The sequence below is a fragment of the Passer domesticus genome, chromosome 3 (assembly GCF_036417665.1).
Source record: "Passer domesticus isolate bPasDom1 chromosome 3, bPasDom1.hap1, whole genome shotgun sequence".
In the NCBI taxonomy this organism is placed as follows: domain Eukaryota; kingdom Metazoa; phylum Chordata; class Aves; order Passeriformes; family Passeridae; genus Passer; species Passer domesticus.
In genome coordinates this window covers 6,844,223-6,864,781 of record NC_087476.1, presented here as the reverse complement: position 1 = coordinate 6,864,781, position 20,559 = coordinate 6,844,223, and the positions used below count along the sequence as shown (strand labels likewise).

The 20,559-nt window shown below is 39.6% G+C and overlaps 1 protein-coding gene across 5 annotated transcripts in view; it reads left to right on the top strand.

Annotated features, from left to right (window-relative positions):
- Positions 1–20,534, top strand: part of PTCHD4 (patched domain containing 4) — a 92,753-nt gene extending 72,219 nt beyond the window's left edge. For all 5 annotated transcript variants that reach the window (XM_064411754.1, XM_064411753.1, XM_064411756.1 and 2 more), the window contains one exon: positions 6,865–20,534. In XM_064411754.1, coding sequence (XP_064267824.1) covers positions 6,865–8,498 — 1,634 coding nt within the window. In that variant the 3' untranslated portion in view covers positions 8,499–20,534. The remainder of the gene's footprint in view (positions 1–6,864) is intronic.
- Positions 20,535–20,559: the final 25 nt, after the last annotated feature.

Sequence of the window (20,559 nt, the reverse complement as noted above, 5' to 3'; positions counted from 1 at the left end):
TGTGATGGGGATACATCAAAATTTGGAAGCTGGAAGAATTGACGTGTTCAGGTGTCTGGCAAAGTGGCTATAGTCTGGAAGAAATATTTTTAAGGAAATCAAAATATCTATTATATAAAACTGACTTTGCTGCTGATATTTGTGGTGGATTTAAGTGCATTTTCTGTGTTTATCAGAAGTGCTAAAATCTAGCAATAATGAAATCTCTTGTGCAGCACTGGAGATTTCCCTGAGGTCCATGTCACTAAAGATGAGGGCTCAGCTGGCTGAGGTTTCATTGCACTTGGTTAAATATTCTTTCTATAAAACCCAGCTTTTTAAATTAGTCAATTTATTATGATAGAGATCTGTTACTTAAAAGAAGAATTCTACCCAGAATACTTTTCAAGATAGAAAGGCACAGCAGGGTATAAAACCCCTCTGTCAGCATTTCTACATAATCTGGTTAGAGAAGAAATTGTGCATGTAGTGACCTCACAGGGGAATGGACCTTGAAAGGATTTAATTTCTCTGTTTAAATGCTTTTAAATATCATCAAATGCCATGTACCAAATGAAATAAAGTATAGGTTTAGTGAAAACAAAATTTCTGCAGGAGCTTCAGCAGGAGATCCTTGACTGAACTTCACTTTTTGCTGCAGTTGCTGTAAGCTCTGTGACATGCAGAAGATGTAAATACTGTGATACCACTGGCTCAAGGAGAATCTTCCCTTTGGACAATGCTACTCATCAGTGCATCACTGCCACAATTAGACCCTCTAGCCCCAAAATCTGAGCCTTTCCAGGCATTTTACTGGCAGGATGAGTTCTGACTTCCCCTCTAGTAGGAGATGCTGGAGAAAGGTTAAACCAGTAACCACCATGAGAGTGGTTTAGTTCCTCAGCAGCCTCATCAGACCCTCCCAGTAACCACTGAAGCAGCACCACGGGCAAGACAAAACTAAGAAGAAATGGCCAACAACCCAACTGAGTGAACAACTCAATTACAACCACTTTGCAAGTACCTAGAGTGATGTAAAATTAAAACCATTTTTTCCTACCAACATTTTAAATTAGTTTGAAAACATATTCTCTATGTTTTCCTTCTCCTTAATCAAGCTGGGAATTACTTTACTCAGGGTTGTGGTAGGGGTCCACTTGTTAGCTGGATTCATTGTGCTGAGATTTACATTTATGGAATGGGATCTAGATTAAGGTACACATTTCCTACTGCTACCTAAAGTATGACCAAGCTTCAAATTTTCTCTGCCTTCTACATCAAAATCCCTAAGGATTTACTGACTCTTCATAAAGAAGTGGTTTAATTTTTTTTTTCTTCTTCTTCTTCCCTCCCTGAGATGCAGAGAGTCCTTAGTGACTGTGATTAATTTTCTTAATCTCTGTGCTTCAGTTTTTAAATGTAAGTGGGTATACCAATATTAATGATACCAACATTAGTGATTTAGCAGAAGAACAAATGCATCCTACACTGCAGTGTGTTGAGATGCAAAGCTGGTCCTCTGTAAAAAAAAGTAATGATGTGAACCTAAACTTTCTAAAATGGGGTGTATTTTCAAATCTATAAACCTGGATAAGAGAGTCCAAAGAGCCAGCAACCTGGTCTAGTAGAAGGTGTCCCTGTCTGTGGCATAAAGTTGGAATTAAATGGTATTTAATATCCTTTTCAACCTAAGCCATTCAAAGACTCAATAATTCTGCACTTCAATATGTTCCTAATGATGATGGCCCCTGCTATTATGGGGCATTGATTGGATAAAACTAGACAAGTTTTTCTGGGACATGAATTGCCTGTCCCTTGGGAAAAGGAAAAAAAAAAAAAAGGTGTTTTCCCTCTAGGTAAAATAACATAAAGTTTATTTCCATGGGATCACAGCAAAGAATTCTAATGTAAAAATATACTTCCTGCCCACCACTATGATTTAAAAGAAAGCTGCCTCCTCATCCTTTGTATACATTACAAGTTACATGTGTGGCTGTAAATGAAAACTGAGTACAATATTTGGATTTCTCAGCGCTGAAATGCTGAGTAATCTGCGCTATGGCACTTCTAAGACTTTTATTTGTTTGTTTGTTTGTTTGAAAAATAATGCAGACACCAAGGTTATCACCACATTGACTGCTGCCATCCATTGCAGCAAATAATCTTCTTTATGTCTTGATTCAAAAAAAAGTGCAGAGTCATCCTGATCTCCCTTCCTAGAAAGTTTACAAAAGCTGGCAGCAGCCAGCAGCTCTCCTTCCAGCAGAGCCTCATGGCCTCACACTGGGGTCTCACTGGCTGTTAGGAGGAGTGAGAAATGCAGATCAAACTCCCATCTGAAGGAGGTGACTGACTGTGGCAGAAACAACAGCTAAATGCTGAATGGGCATGCTTCGGTTAAGAAAACACTGAAGACAGATTGTTTTTCACGCTTAAAAATTCCTAGGCATTCTAAGCAGAGATAGGTATGATGGTACAAAATAAGAGACCTCAGGAATGTGAAGAGAATCTGCCTCCCAGCACAGACAGGATGTACCCAGCACCTACATTAACATTTATTAATCTAACCTTTAGACTTGGAGTCAAGAAGACTTTATCACCTCCTTAGATTGTGTGTTCCAGAGTTTAATGAAGCCTAAAGAAAGAAAGAAAGAAAGAAAGAAAGCTTTGTTTTTTCTGATATCTAATTTAATGGTTTTGGGGGATTTTTTTCCAAATGAAACCAATGACTTCTTCTTCTCCAAGCAGAAATGAGAAAGACTTGATTGTTGTCCTTATTGTACCTTTTTTATGTTGAATGTTGTTAAGTCCTCACTGACGTTCCAGTCTATGAGGGGAAAAAAATCCAACTCACTCAGTTTGTCTTTGATTTTAATGTACAAATAACAGTATATTGTTTGCTGGTTTTATTCTCCAGGACATTCAGCCTATTTTGTCCACTTTTTTTTAAATGTCATACCCAGCAGAGGTCTAGAACTAGGTGATTTTAAAGGTCCTTTCCAAACTAAATCTTTCTATAGTTCAGTAAAAATATTATCCCCCATTTCAAAACAGTGTTCCAGTCCTCCTTTTTGATGATGGATACTTTGCTGCTTCTTTCCATTCTTCTTGGACCATCCCATCTACATTTATCCCCTGAGATGATTCCTAATTGTTCAGAGATTGCTTTGTCTTAACTTTTAATTGATTCATTTCTCCAAGTTTATTGAATTTAACTCAACCAAGTTGTCTTTAATCTCTCATTTCACTCTTTTTTTCCCACTTCCAACTTATTTTAAATATCTGCTCATAATTAATCTTTTGCTCTTAAATTTGAGGCAGAAAATACATTATTTATTTTTGTCTTCTCTGTAGCCTCCCTTTCTTGCTCTCCTACCCTCACAAAAAATGGACTAAAAATTTCTTGTCTCCTTTCCTTTAAAGTAGTCATAGGCCATTGCCTGTCCAGCAAATAAAAAATTGCTGTACTTCATTCATGTCATGTTAGTACCAGAGAAACTTGGCAGTTTTGACCCAAAGCCAAAGACCCCTGAACCTTCCTGGAACTGCTCAGTGAACTCAACTCCACTGTCAGTGTTGTTGTGGCATTAGGAAGGAATCTGAAGAAACAGAATTTTATAGAGTGACTATGTTGCGTGAATCTTGAGAACTGTCAGAAAACGTTCAGGAAAAATGTATGTGTATCCTTGTTGGGAGAAGGGAATAGACCTGCTTATCTGGGGAGAGCAACAGAGGCTGACTGGAAAACTTGGTATCAGAGCAATGACATGGGCAAACCAGTCAGGCAGAGATTTCCTCTTGTGTCAGCAAGGGAATTACTGCTCTGTATTCCCCAATCCCTGTGTTTGTGTGATAGAACTGAAGATAATTGTAAAAGGGGAATAAGCGGAAATTTAACTTTTGTATAATAAGAATCATAAGAAAATCAGTGCAAATTTTGACACTCAAAAAAGCTACAAATATCAATACTTTTTTCCTTAGGATAATATTTGTTCTATTTGCAAAAAAAAAAAAAAAAAAAAAAAGAAAAAAAAAAGAAAAAAAAAGTTTAATTACAGTGTTTTAATTTTGAACATTGTCACAAGTTTAGGCACGCACACTAGTGCCACTAGTGCATAGTCTTGCATAGTTCTTCACACATATGTTTGACAATAAAGCTCCTCTCTATTATATATTGGGTAGCTACCCCAAGGTTAAATGCACCCAGGTACTCATCACTGAGAATGTGATATATTAACATTTATAAATTAATAACAATAAAAACATGGCAAAGATACAACTGTGAACACAAACTTGCAGGAGGGCAGATAGGTGAGATTTTGGAATAAGGAGAGAAATGTCCAAACTATTGTTAATTGCCGATAGAGCTGGTAGAGCATTGCTTCACCCATTCCAGTGCTGGAATGCATTCAGAGAAGTGCAATGGAGCTGGGGAAGGCTCTGGAACACAGGTCTGATGAGGAGCAGCTGAGGGAGCTGGGAAAGGGGCTCAGCCTGGAGAGAAGGAGGCTCAGGGAGAATATTCTGGCTCTGCACAGCTCCCTGAGAGGAGGGGACAGCCAGGTGGGGGTTTGTCTCTTCTCTCAGGTGATAAGAAATAGGACCAGGGGAAATGGCCTGGAGTTGCTCTAGGGGATGTTTAGGTTGAATATTGGGAAAATTTTCTTCACTGAAAGGATTGTCAAGCATTGGAACAGACTGCCCAGGGAAGTGGTGGAACCACTGTCCCTGAAGGCATCTAGAAGATGTGCAGGTGTTGCACTGAGGGCCGTGGTTTAGTGCTGGGCTTGGCAGTGCTGGGTTCATGGTTGGACTCGATGATCTTAAAGGTCACCTCCAACCTTAATGGTTCTGTGGTTTCTGTACCATTAAATTAAGCCATGCCAGGACGTGTGCCCTTGAAGTGGTGACCAGCCAGCCTGGTCCACAACCTGCAGGAGACTTAAACACTTGCTACAGTCATATAAACATTGCATTCAAGTAACTTGATTCTGCAGATTTATTCAGCTGAAGGAGAAAATACTTTCTGCTTGATGGTCCAAAAATGACAGTGTGCAAGGCAGCTGTGCCTTGAGAATTTGAAACAACTCACCCTAAACTTACTAGGGAATTCAACATCCCTCCTGAGCTGAGATGCTGGTTCATAAGAGAGCAGCGTTTCCACTCAGGCTTTTTGCAAACTGCAAGACTTCTGTGCTACTGTATGTTTATCTTTCACTGGGGACACTGATCTGCAGTAGAGCAGGTAACATTCAAAGAACCTGACAGTTTATGCTGTAATTTTCCCTGTCTAGAACGGCTGTCAGGAGTCTGCTTGGGGCAACATAAGCAGCTGTATGAATCCAAACAATTTAAATCTAAAGACAAACTCAACAGACCTTTCATTGCACACACTTGGTTATTTGCAAATCTCCTGTTGTCATATTTCTGGATTTGATCCGAGAAAATTTGCTTTGTACCTGCTTTGTTTCATTAAATTCTTCTACTACAGAGAGTGAAGGCCCACAAACAGAGGCAGAAACATCTGCAATCTACTCCCGCTTCTTTTTCTGCTCAGTAGTGTGTCTCCTTACATTGGCCAGAATTTTCTCATGGCTAGATCCAAAGTGAAGAGAGCTTTCCATTTTCTAATCCAAATTCAAATTTGTGGGTTTAATTGTTTTAATTTTTTAAATTGTTTTAATATTATTTGAAAGCCAAATTTAATTGTTATTTGAAAGCCAAACTCATTTTGATGAGTTTTTTAAATGTTGGATTTTCTGTTTTCCCTCAAGTTGAAATTCTCTAATGGCAAAAAAAAAAAAAAGAATATGCATGTGTATATATTCTTTTCAACATACACATTATATGAATATATATACATGATACATAACTTATTTATTAAACTTTTTCAGTAAGATCAGCTTCAGCTTTATCATTCTGTCACAAAATTTAATAGCTGTAGACTTCCTAGACTGTGACCATGACAAGTAAAATTAAAGTAAGTCTGTATTAAATTTGAGTTTATTAAAATATCATACTCATAATACTTAGGAATGGAATACAAAGTCAGAACCTGACATGGAATACTGACCACACCTGACTTTTCTGAATGTCCTTTCACATGAGCTAACAGAACTCCTTGTCACCAGCAGGAGCTCTGGATAGCAGAAAGAGACACAGATATAATCACAGAAAATAAACCCACGCATTTTCTAGACAATTAATGTGGACCAATGGCTTAGCCAGTGAACTACCCTCCATCATCACCACCAGCATGGCAATTTTCATAGTGTGCAAACTGTGCTATCATTGAGAGTTCCAATGTCACTCAGTAGGCAGAGAATTATGATACAAATTACTCTGGTTATTTGTACTCACAGCATAATTTTTCCTTCATCATCTAAAAAGAAACAAGGTGTCCCATTCTTAGTCACAATCACTCATTTCTCAAATAATCCGTTTAATTTATGCTTTTTGGAAGAAAATGTTACTTCCATTTTTAAGTTTTTCAGGTTGAATCTCTTAAACCTTGAAAGATTTAATAGGATGACAAAAGGAATTTTTAGAATGAATCCCAGACTTGAACCAAACTTCATATTCTCCTGTATTTGCAGTCTATTTGGAAAGTAATTCAATGTCCATTAAAATCAATTAGTGTCTTCATTTTTTTTCTGAGCATGGCGAGTCTTAGAATGTCAGGGTTGTTAATTTAAGCACCTGCAGGTGAACATGGTATTTAGCTTTAGACAGGCATTTAAAGGTTTTCCATTTGTTTAGCTGGTGACAAAAACATGACAAAATTTAGCTGACAGAATTGTTTTACTGCTGGAGGATGAAACACCTGGCGGATGATTGGACCCCCTATATCTATGCACGAATACAAACTTTGTTTCCTCATTTCAGGTCACGGAACCAAAGGCGTGTTTGAACTTCTTTCAGGATGGCGTCGCACCAGGGAGAATCTGCCATTCAAGGACCGAGTAGCCGATGCCTACTCGGATGTCATGGTCTCCTACACAATGACAAGCTCCTTGTATTTCATAGCCTTCGGCATGGGGGCAAGCCCCTTCACCAACATCGAAGCTGTAAAAGTCTTCTGCCAGAACATGTGTGTCTCCATCCTGTTGAACTACTTCTACATCTTCTCTTTCTTTGGCTCCTGCCTGGTCTTTGCTGGCCAGCTGGAGCAGAACCGGTACCACAGCATCTTCTGCTGTAAAATCCCCTCGGCAGAGTACCTGGACCGGAAGCCTGTGTGGTTCCAGACCATGATGAACGACGGCCATCAGCACACTTCCCACCACGAGACCAACCCGTACCAGCACCACTTTATCCAGCATTTCCTCCGAGAGCACTACAATGAGTGGATTACCAATATCTACGTCAAGCCATTTGTGGTGATACTGTATCTCATCTATGCCTCTTTCTCCTTTATGGGGTGCTTACAGATTAATGATGGAGCAAACATCATCAACCTTCTTGCCAGTGAGTCCCCAAGCGTCTCCTATGCCCTCATACAGCAAAAGTATTTCAGCAACTACAGCCCTGTGATAGGCTTCTACATCTATGAACCTCTGGAGTACTGGAATGGTACTGTGCAAGAAGACCTAAAAACACTCAGCCAGGGGTTCAACACCGTGTCCTGGATTGAACAGTATTACCAATACCTTCGAGTGGGTAACATCAGTGCAACCAACAAAAGTGACTTTATCAGCATCCTCCAGAGCTCCTTTTTAAAAAAGCCAGAATTCCAGCACTTCAAAAATGACATCATTTTCTCCAAAGCTGGAGATGAGAACAACATAATTGCTTCTCGTCTGTACCTTGTGGCCAGGACTAGTGAAAACACGCAGAGGGAAGCAGTGGAATTGCTGGAGAAGCTGAGGCCACTTTCTCTTATACAGAGCATCAAGTTCATTGTGTTCAACCCTACTTTTGTTTTCATGGACCACTATGGTTTATCAGTAACTATGCCTGTCCTGATTTCTGGTTTTGGCATCCTGCTGGTGTTAATACTGACCTTTTTCCTGGTTATCCACCCTCTGGGAAATTTCTGGTTAATCCTAAGTGTCACCTCAATAGAGCTGGGTGTCCTTGGCTTGATGACCTTATGGAATGTAGACATGGATTGCATTTCTATACTGTGCCTTATCTACACTTTGAATTTTGCCATAGATCACTGTGCACCCCTGCTTTATACATTTGTATTAGCTACTGAGCACACCCGAACTCAGTGTATAAAGAACTCCCTCCAAGAGCATGGGACAGCCATTTTGCAGAACGTTTCTTCCTTTCTTATCGGGTTGGTCCCCCTTCTCTTCGTGCCTTCAAACTTGACCTTCACACTGTTCAAATGCTTGCTGCTTGCCGGCAGTTGCACACTTCTGCACTGTTTTGTTATTTTGCCCGTCTTTCTAACCTTTTTCCCACCTTCCAAAAAGCACCACAAGAAAAAGAAACGGGCCAAAAGGAAGGAACGAGAAGAGATCGAATGCATAGAGATTCAGGAGAATCCTGATCATGTTACAGCAGTCTGAAAGGCTTAGAAAAATATAATAGTATATTCTCTTTTTAAAAAAGCGTTGCACAGAGATGCAGGGAAAATAGAGCAAAGATCTCAGCTGCTTGTGCTGGCCAGGTCTGACAAGGCAAAGGAAGATCAAGAAGGGGTATTCATGACACCTCAAGGTGCAAACTTTTTTAACAAAAATAATGAAAGTGAAATAATCTCAAATGTTTCCTTTGAATCCTCATTCTCCACCAGGGAAGAGTCTGTTGGCCATTAAGTGTTCCTGAGTCTCAAACTGTAACTCTAATGGGAGTTGCTTAATATGTCATATGTAGGACAAAAGCTAAGGTGAAAAAAAGAGTTACCATTAAGTAAACACTAGGGAAAAAGGCAGATTTGTTTGAAAAAATTGTCCATGGAAAAGAATTAAACAATATTTCAAATGAGAAAAGGTTACAAGACCAAGAGAGATTGAAAATGCCATGGTAATTTTTTATTTTCTTGAGCAAGTAAGATGCAACCTATGCACTTGGGAAGTAAATGTTTTAAACTATCTAAGCCAAAGTACTTCCCAAACCCAGTATACCTTGTATATCTGTAACACCACAATTAGAGCATTATTGCAAATATGGATGGCAAAGGGGTAGGATAAAAAATAATCATAGCCATTTGGAAATCTAACTCGTAGTTCCTTTAAATGTGACATATCACTGTTATCCCAAGAGGCCACAGCTGGTAGTAAATACCATACACCTATTTTGGTAATTATGAATTTCCCCTTGAATTAACAGATCTCACAAAACTAACCCAGGCCATTGTCTCTGCAGCACTGTTTGCAGTTCCTGCAGTGTAACACTTCTGAATCCTAATTTATCAGTGTTGACATTAAATACTGAATATTAATCAAGCGGGTGCTACAAACGCAATGATGGATTGCATTTCACAGGCACAATGTGACCGTGTAGCAGCTGAGTCAGCTCTGGAGCACCTGCACAGTCTAGCATCATATATTTGGTCCAAGGCATGAAGGGGTATGTTTGCTGGTCTCTGCAATATGCTGCAGGAAGTGGGATTTTCCCCTTCTTCAAGCAAAACATGATACAAAAATCTTGCCACACTAAAAAAAAAAAAACCACCTTGTAAATGTTGCATGGGGCCAGATCAACCCCTCATTGCAAGAAGACAGATTGGTCCCCTGTGGGAAGGGGAGGGGAGGGTGAAATGTCTTTTTTACTGTTATTATTATTCCTAAATATTTGAGTGTTGATCATCTGCAACATAAAGCTTTGTTATGGCAGTTGAAATTTCACAGGAGAGTGCAGTAAATCCTCAGTTACTATGTGGCACTAGAAATCGTACTGTAAAGGACTGTGAATGACTTTCTCTGCTTTGTAAACTATTCAGCTTAGTAGCCCAAGGGAAGGGATGAAAACAGATCTAGCCATTTCAGTTTGCTCTCGGCCCAGTTCTGCACTGGAGCTTGCCATGCTGATCTCTCCTTTCAGTATTTTAAAAGGGCTTGCTTTCTACTTTCTGGAATACGGTACAGCATCACCTCCATGAGCAATGTCTTCCTGAACCTATAGTATCCATGAGGACACTATGTAAAGATATCACTATATGAAGTGTCTATGTCTACTTTGTATTATTTGTGGGTACCTTTAAAAGATAATCTGGAAGCTGTTTGCCTTCCAGAATGTGTATACATGTCTATTTGTGGCTGATAACTCAGTCTCAAAACTGCAGTTTGCTGACGAGGAAGTGTACATATGTCTTACTAAAAAGCTCTCTGCAAGATGTTAATTCTTCGCTATGTGACATGTCTCACCTCTTCCTACTGTTTTATGGTTAGGGAGAGCTGGAAAAAAATCACCTGCAGTACAAAAAAAAGCCATTTGAATGCCAGTTCTAATGTTCATGAGCTGCTTCTGCTTCCAAGGAATGCAATTTCACCTCTTCTCTATATTTTCTGTACTTTGCCATTATCATTTGCCAAAAATGACCTCTGTGTTTTAGGAGTGGTCAAAGCTCTTGATTGTTTGAGGAAACTTTTGAGTGCAACCTGTCTTAGAGAGGGAGAAACTTTCTAGACTTCCAAAGTTTGAATCTAGATCAGAACTTCAGGGGTAGCTAGATCAAGGTTACTGGTTTGAGCCAAAATATTCAAGGGCCAGATACAGAACTAAGATCGAAATAGTTCAATAAGGTTTAGAAGCAGGGGATGTTTTAGTGCTGAGTTATGGGTCAGATGTGTCTCTAGTTGGGAAGTTTTTACTGACCTTGTTTTGCATCTTGATGACACTGTGCAACATCCATCCTGTTTTGATCAGTCCATTGTGAATGTCAAGCTTCCTAATCTTTTTTGATTTCTTCCACTGCCCACATGAAACCTGGATTGTTGCAGCACTGTGACCCTTGGTCATCACTTCTGGAGGTGTCACCTGGGAAATTCCTGGTCTTCCCTTGTACTGCCCAAATGTATCCCAGGGATCTCTGTCATGAATTGAGTTGAGGGAAATAGCACTTTCCAAAGCTATCAAAGCCAGGATTCATCTCATTTAACTTCCGATATTACCAATGTAAATATTTATGTCTGAACTTCCTTTATGGCCATAAGAGAGTAACAGACACTTCTGATCCATTTTACAGTTGTATATTACAAATAAATGAATCACATTTTTTAAAATGCAGATTTCTGTCCATCAGTGATCAAGGAAGCTCAGCAATCAGCAGACTCATCCAGGCTTGGGAAGATTAACCCCACTTAAAATGACAAAATAAGTAGAGAAAGAGAAAATATTATAAACATGCCTCCCAAGCTTCAGTTTTAAGGATAAATCCCAGGAATAACTCAGCCCAAATTCTATGTTTTGCTTATGAAGTTTTATGCACAACAAATTGTTTAAAAACCTGGAATTCCCATAGCAGAGTACAGTAAGCCCAGACACCAGAAAATGTCAATATTAAAGGTGGGCTCACACAAACCAGCAAGAATTTGATGAAGTGTCAAATCAGCTCCTGTCAGTGTCATGCATGTGCAGTATCACTTAGCACCTACTATAACAAGTACCAAATATATAGATCACACACTGGGACTAGAAGGTTTTTATTTCTCTGTCGATGCAGGAGTGAAGCAGAAAACAAACCACATCCTTCATGGATGTAATTTTGATTTTTTTTCAAACAATTTCCACATCCACCAAAAAAGGACCAGTGCAGCCTTTGCTTCTACAAATACATCAGTCTCTATGGAACAAGGAAAACTGGAATAATTTTGGGATGCAGAGTCTCTATTTTTTAATTCTTTCTACTTGTTTTTGTTTATTTTTCTTTCATTTTTTTTTCAGTACATTATACCCAGCACCTTTCCAGCTTAACTGGAGCTGCATAGCACCTGTGAAGAAAGCACATAGCTCATGCCAAGCAATTTGACACTCTGATAACCTGCTGCATACTGGATCTTCATTGCACACCTTTTCCCCAGTTACCATAAATCCCCTGCAATACTGTGCATATTCCTTTAATGTCTGATTTTATATATGGTCTAGATAATCTTCCAAGAACCCTGTGTGCATCTCCTGCTTGGTTTGGTTTCATTCCCTCAAAGTATATTGCTTTGAATTCATAGTTGAGATAACTCTGTTGAAGTCAATAGATTTATTGCCATGATATATTTGACTTTGCATGTCTTCTATCTGGTAAGAAGTGATACCATGACAAATGAGCCTCTTACATTGTTGGTGTGCTTGTTGAACAATATATCTGTCTATACTCTATAGCCATAGTTGCATGCTGCAATGAAGATCTATTTCTTTACACTGCATTTTAACCTCAATCTAATATTCCTTTTTTTCTCTCTCTTTTTAATTAGAGTTAAGTCTTCACCTTTGTAGTCCAGTACTTGATGTAGGTTTATATTAGATTTAAGGAAGAAATTTATTACTGTGAGGGTAGGGAGGCCCTGGCACAGGTTGCCCAGAGAAGATGTGGCTGCCCCATCCCTGGCTGTGTCCCAGGCCAAGTTGGACAGGACTTGGAGCAGTGCAAAGCGTGCTGCCCATTGCAGGTGGTTGGAGCTAGATGGTCTTTAAGGTCCCTTCCAACTTAAACAATTCTATGTTTCATAAATTTATTGCCTAACAAAGCAAAGAACTCTTTAGGGTCAAGGTAGATATGGATGCATGACACCTTGCATGCATAATTTAAAGAGATTATCTTCAGGGTTATCACTTTTTACTTCAAACAATTCCTATTTAGAATATAACCTGCCACAGTTAATGTCTGTTCAAGTTCCTCAAACAACTCTAGTTTTGAAATTTTCTCTGATGGGATGGAAAAGAACCAGGGGGGAAGGAAGAATATGCAGTTAAGTGGTTGTGTAATCAGCTTTCTTTTTTTCCCCAAAGGCTTTCACTGCTCTACTCCTAATTAAGTCACACTGAGTAGCAACTCTAGCATAATTAAGATTTATTTCAACGTAGTTATTCCATATTTCACTATGACAAGAGCTTGGCTTATTGTCTTTATGCAAGTACCATGCTAAGTCTCTGATTAATTTTTCAGTAATTATAAACTTTAATAAGTTATTTTTCATTGCAACACTAGGTTTTTGAGTACTTCAAGCTCCTATTTGATCTCCTAGGAAACACTGTAAGGAAGCAAAGTTAGGCAGTCAGTGAGCAAGAGACGTGTTGTAGTGCTGGGGAAATTGGATTCTTCACAAAGAGGCAGCGTCTCCTCCAACAGGCTTTAAACAAACAGTGATACTCAGGATATCTGAGAAAATTAAGGTGAAGTGGAAACCAAGTGAAGCATTGTTTGGAGTGTAACCAAATTATTATAGACAGATAAAGCTTTGATTCTTCTCTCGTAACTTCTTACACAGGCAAAAGGCATTTGAACAGGAAAGGAAACTGGATATGGAAAGCACCTCACCCATCACTTAAAATGATTCTTTTCACTGTAGTCTTGCATAAACAATGTCACACACCAGTTAGTACTGGTGTATTTTTCCACCTCGGCACGGGCCTCCCCATGCCGTTTTCCATGGAAACAAAGGAAGGGATTCCATGTTTGTTTTCACAAACCCTTGGGGAGGAGATTGAGAATTGCTTCCTTGCCTGGCAGAACTGTGTGTGGGTGACAGCTGAAAGATGCAAGTACAGGTTATTTCATGCCCCACTTGCTTTCTCTGCCTCCTCAAGAGCAGCAACGCCATCAAACCCTGGTACCAACCCCATGCTGAGTGCAGGAAATCATAACTTCCCCAGGAGTAACTTGGAATTTGTGAGCACAGCAGCTCACAGGCTGACACAAGCTGGTACATCTCTGACCAAGAAGACTTTAAGGGCTTTTTTTAGAAATGCTCTTTGAGAGATTCCCACTTCTCACTACAGAGCCCCACACAACACCCCACCTGCCCAACACTGGAGTGGTTGTAAATCCTTCCACTGATATGGCAGTCAGGTAAAGGAATTTTCTGGAAGCTTTTACTTTTAATCCTAGAGGCTTTGAGGCTTTTCCCAAATGCAATCTTCGGTGGTTTTGGTTTTTTTTTTTTCCCCTCAACCATTTCTTCATCTCTTTCTACCTCCTTCATAGTTTAAAAGCAAAGGATCCAATGTGAAACTTGAATGCTCATCCTACCCATAGCCACACAAAACATCATTATCCACAAATTTGAGGTGGGTTTTGGATATTCAGGCTAAACACAAGGATCAGACTTTCTTGCCCACACTGGCAATTGAAACCCTGCTGAAAACAAGTAAATGCGAAACATTTAATCTTTCCTAGCTCTCTTTGTTTCCTCTCTGACATACCAGTATGTCCACAAAACTATTCTCTTTTTTTTCCTGCTTCCTCATTAAAACAGAGTTTCTTTTTCCTGCTCCCTGAGGCTATCTTCTTTTTGCAGCTCAACTTATTTCACACTTTATTCTTCTCTGAGTGCTCTCAACCTCTTCAAAATTTCCCTATTTATATTTGAAAATTCTGAGAGCATAACTCTGTTGAAATAAATAGAAGATGTTTCTATGCTTCAAAGTGCAGCCTGTGGTACAGACCTAACTAATTTATAACAAATCCCAAATAGCAAAATACTTTCTTCAGACAGCAAAGTGTCTGTAAAAAAACTCGGAAAAAAATTAAGCCTAAATTTCCATTTTTATGAGGTTTTTATCTCATAAACTTCTACTTTTATTCCTTTACTTTAGGCATTTATTTTTCAGCAAACTTTTATCATAGAAATGGCTAGTTTTTCTCTGCTTTTCTGTCTCAGCAAGAAAAATAAGTGGATATTTCTTCATGACCTCTAAAAGAAATCATTGGCCCTGCATGGAACAATTTTTTCATCAAATTTCTGTCCAGAGCACATTTTCCAGCACATTAATTGTACAAAGTACTGGAAACAAGTATTGCAATGGAAATGCTGATACAGCCTTAACTACAGAAAAATGATTGGTACTTCAACAGTGTCCTGTTTAATTCCAACCACTCTGCATCAGCCTGCTGGATACTCCAGGCAGTTTTCCTTACATAGAATGATAATCATCTTCTTCACCATGTGGGCAATATCAGCACGTCACAGTCTACCCTGCTTACACAGCAAAATCATGAACAGATAAGCCCAGCTTTGCTGGAGAAGGGAAATATCCCAGGGTAAGGCAGAGTGGCAGCCCTCTCCTCTGAGACTGTTTCTCAGTTTCCCATCTGTATGTTGGATTTTGCACTGAGCTGCTCTGTAAAGGACAAGAAACATCACTTTTCTTTCCATAAACCATTTGAGAATAGGATGTGAAATATTTTAGATTTAGTCATGGATAGACATTTTTTACATGGGAATTTGAAAAGAGATGTCAGTCAAACAGAGTAAAAGTCTCCATGAATAGAGAAATCTGAGTCTGCAACATCTTGCAATTCTGACTTGATAGTTCTCTGATCTTATTTTCTTTCAACAGTAAGGACTGAACTTTTTTCTCACCACATTGAAGATAATCCCTGACCTACAAAAACATCCTGTTTGCCAGAAGCAGACATTCTCTTGGAGGAAATCCCATTGGTTTCAGCTCCATGTCAAGGGAGATTTTGCAGGATTTGGAGACAGCAGTGGTTAGTATGTACCTCCCCAGGCATAAGCCTTCATTCCCAACATGCAGACCCAAATACTAAATACGTAGGATTAGTAGGATGCGTGATTTTGCCTTTACAGAAAATGAAGGTGTTATTGCAAAATCCAGTTCTGAATTCACCATAGGTGGAAAAGCAAAGAATGGTCAAGGACTCAGCCTTGCTATTATTGTACCTGTGTAGGAATTTCAGAGAGAGCTCATCCACCTGTGAAAGCTTAAACAGGGACAGCATCATGCCCTGAACAAGAATTTGTTCTTTACTCACTACCTCAGAGAGCCACACTGCTCCTGAACAGCATCATGGAGCCTGTCCTAAGTCCCAGCTATGATAAAGTTGAAGCACAGTACTTAAGGTGAAACTTCTTAACACCAGGTTTTGTGATGACACAGGTATTGGAATTCAAAGTTCAAAGCCATTAAATATCTGCAGAAGTCTCTGGCACAGCTTTGCTCCAGAAAACCACCTCTCTCCCCAGCAGCCCAGGCACAGTCTGGGTGCTGGCATGGCCCAGGGACAATTCCCACCAGACAATTCAATTACAGTCACCCCATTTTTGGACTACAGGACTGTTTTACAGTGTGAGCACTGAGAGACCACATCAGCCTCCTTCAGGGCTGCAGAGCAATCCTGATGTGGCTTGATTTATTCTCAAAGTTATAACTTTAGACAGCAATGCAGCCTATGTTCATAGCGGTATTTTACATCTGAAGATCTTCATCTGGCAAAATACTCAAGTAAATGATTTAGTTTAATCAAATTCTAAAGTCTCATGGACTGGGACATCTTTAAATTTAAGCATGTGTTTAAATACTGAGCTAAATAAGGATGCACTTATCTCTGTGCTTCAAGTTAAATAAGAGCTTTGCAGAAATAAAGGCTTTAAAAGAAAAGGCCTTTTTTCTCATAACATACTAAATTCTACAATTATAGTGGCAATTTCACAATATGTAGAAAAAACGTGCCAAGCACATATATTTTTCAGGGTTTCAATTTCCCTGATGTAAGACAGCTCAGGGACATTTTAGTGATTTGTTACAGTCATACAATACTCAGGCAAGAACAAAGCCTCGCTGAGCACTTTTTCTGGAAAAAAAATAGGAAGATATTTGACTCAGAATGAGAATGCAGTATCTTGTGATGTTAAAGCTCATTTCTAAAAGAAAAAAATGAAACTTTTCATTTAATGTAATTCATTATTTCTTTCAAGTGACACACTAGAGAAGTGCTGGATATGTCTTTATTATGAATAAGACAGGGATTGCTCAATGAAGTTAAATTCAGCTTTGCCAATAAAATGATAATAACGCCCCCCATAAAAAGAAAAAGAAAAATGGAAAAAAAGTCTGGCTTTGTGCCTAGTGTAAAATTTGTCATGGCACCATCTATTTCTTTTTAATTACATTAAATATGGATGGTGACATAAATAGGACAGAAGTGGAGAATCACATGTCCTGGGGCTGCATCTGGTAAGGAATACTTACATACCCTGAGAAGAGAAATCAAGTCTCCACTTGTGCAAAAACAAATGCACTCCCAAGCCATAAACATGGTGAATAATCCCATTGGCTTCAGTGCAGCCATCAGGATGCATATAAAGATATACACATCAATCTTTGAGGACTGGGGTAAACTGATATTCTACTGTGAAAAGGAAACAGAATTTCTTAAGCCAAACATTTCCTCAAAACCCTTAAAAAGGTTCAGTGTAAGTAATCTCAGTCTCTTCCAAGAGCAAAACTTTTTGGAAAACTTTGCCTGAAAATATAAACTTGGTAGGTACACAGGCTCCATAAGCATTTAAGTGTGTAATGAAAACCATGAAGTAACTCCTCCCCTGGGATGCCTTTAGACAATACTTTGTGGAAGCATGTGACCAGGTGGAAAGGAGCCTGCAAAAATCAGATATTAGAAGTGTCCCCTCCTGGGCTACAGTCAAAGGAGCAAAATGTGCACTGCAATTCCTTGAGCTCAGATGGATCCTTTAGGATGAGGGTCCTTGCACGAGTCTGGCAGCAGCTGCCAGAGCTGGGGAATAGTCTGGGACAACCAGTTCTTAAACCTGAGGGCATGTGCATAAAATGGGGTCAGGCCAATGCCTCTGAGGCATCTCTGCTCCTTGTGACTGCAATGAAAACACAGAGAAGTGGCTTTGGGGTGATGGGCAGTGACCAGTTTGCCTGTTCTCTTTGGTTGGTGGGGGTGAGCTGGGCCATTAGGGCCCCACCAGGGCAGCTCAGTGACTGGAGCAGCACAAATAAGGCAGCTGTGAGCAGCCAAGAGTTACTAAAACAGGGGCTGAATTAAGCAGGTTCTGTAAGGAAAATACAGGTCATTTTTTCCATTGTTTATTTCCATTTGCCCCTTCTTTCAACACAGTCATGTTTTTTGGGATTTTGTAAGCCCATAATGGTCAGACTTTCTACCTCCCTTTAAGTTGCAGAATTTGTTTGACCTTTTTTTTTTTCTTTTTTTTTTTTTTTTTTTTTTTGGTATGAATGTGGATTAGATGTTTAATTACTGGGATTTCTCAGGTCTAGGCAACTTTACTATGCTATGGATAAATAACATAAGTCAATATTGATTTCCCTCCCTTGTAAAGCTCCCTTGTTGCCGAAAACTGTTAACGTTTTTCAACATTCAACCATGACCATATTTGTATAACAGCCTTTTACTGAGCTTGAAATTCTATACCAAATACTTATGTCTTTTAAAGACTGAAATCTTCAATAAAATATGTTACTCGTAAATAATAGAATTTCCCCTCTCTTCAATAGAAGAAAGATAGAAAGATATAGAAATAGAAACATCTTCAATAGAAAGATATTCAGTATTAATCCATATTATATTTTCTCAGGTGCCTGTTGCCTTACATTTAGATTTAGAGGAAATGAACAGGGTTTTTTAAGAGCAAATGTGGAGTAAGATGTTGGGCAGCAGCAGGAACTGGCACCTCCGTCCTCACAAGAGGTACAGGGCATTTCAGGACTTGGGAAGAGTGGGTCAGAGCCAGGGAATTGGCAGCCCTGAGCTGGCATATGGTCCCTCACTGATTATCTGCAGATAGGCAATTTACAGGTGCCCTGAAGCTGTGTGAAATGCAACCAAATGTTTCAATTTCCCAGACAGAGCTGGCTCCACAATGGCCTCCACAGAAGCCAGTTCCATTCCTCACCTCCAGTGAGGAATGGAACACTCCTGCCAGTGGATCTTTTTTCCCCAGGTTTCCTCCTGGTTTCTCATTCAGCCTTCTCCCCTCTCCTAACAACCCTGGCAGCTCTCACCTCCTCTTCCCACAGTGGTACAGTTGGAATTTCAAGCCCTTACAAGTCAAAGGCATGGGGCAATCCTTCCCAGGATTTCTTGACCATCTCTGGGAAGACCAAAGAGATCTTCCCACACTACAGCCCAGGGCTGCCCCATGGTTCAGAGGTCTGTCCCTGCCTCTGTGCTACCTCTTCTCTTGCTCTCAGTAGTGCAGGTACCAGCATGAGCATCCCTCAGACCCTGCAGTTCACAGCGAGCTTCTAAGGACATATTAAATCATTCACACATTCACTCACATTCCTCCATCCAGTGCAAATGGGAATATTTGTGCTTTTCCTTCATCTCTGTCTGTATCCTGAAGTTCTGGTCTGTGGCACCCTGTCTAGAGGGAATGTACTGGACTAAGATTATGTGCCTGGTTTCCTTTCAAATGAAAACAGGCAGAAAACACAACACAGAAATTTTCACCTGAACGTGAGGAAGAACTTATTAGCTGTAAGGGTGATGGGGCACTGGAACAGATTGCCAAGAGAGGTTTTGGAATCTCTTTGTCTGGAGATACTCCAAAGTCTTCTGAACACGATCCTGATTTATACACTTTAAGGGACCCTGATTGAGGGGGGTTGGACTAGATGTCCTCCAGTTGTCCTTTCCAACCTGAACCATTTTTGTTTCATTCAACTAGGTGGGTAAAAAGTAGAAAATCTCTATTCTTCTTCTAATAGATTTATTTCAAAGGGAAAAAGAATTTTCCTCTATTGCATCATAGCTACTAACACAGCTTTTTTTGGGAGAAGGTGTTAACACCTGCCAAGGTGAATGAAGCAGAGCCAGTGATGTCTCAAGGCCAGGTTAGATGGGGCTTGAAGCAACCTGGTCTAGTAAAAAGTGTCCCTGCCCTACCAGGGAGGGTGAAACTAGGTGATTTTTAAGGTCTCTCCCACCCAAACCATTCCATGATTTGATAATTCTATTTCTTCTTGCCTGAGTAGGTCCTGCTGTTTCTGATTGTGTTGATTCTGTGCTAGTTTCATTTTCATGAGGGGGGATGCAGATTTGACCCAGTTACAGAATACCCTAGAGAACAAAAAGGGTTTTTTCACTGTATTCCAAGGAATAGTTCAAAAACTCCCTAAATTATTATGAATAAGAAAAGATAGCCTAGAACCGTGGCATGAATTTCTTCTCTTCATTGCCACAGACATAGAAAACGTTGACCAAGTTTTCTGTGCATGTTGCAAATAAAACAAATAGAAACTCATTTCAACCAGCAAGGCCCTAAACCTGCTGAGCTCCTAAAGACAGGGTAATCTATGTCTGGCTAAAAGAGAGAGATCCCAAAGGGTTGAGACTGCATGCAGGTTTGATAGAAGCCATAATATGATGAGAGCTTTGGCAAAAATATTTGCTATTAAAATTAGGGGTGGGGGGGAAAACTTTAATATGAGTTTTGCAAAAAAGTTTCACTTCCCCCCCAGCCTGGGTTTGGTCTGGGAAATTACAACAATAAAGTAAAATTAATGACAACAAATCTGTCTTTCAGAGGCAGGTTGGACCTGCTGGCTGCAGCATCTCTAGTTTGTATCTGGCCACTATAAAGAAACAGCAATTGCTGTTCTGGCATATAAAATAACAGCTGAAAATACTGGGGTTTTGCTATTTTAGCTTATATTGGTACTTATGCTGCCCTCCAGTGA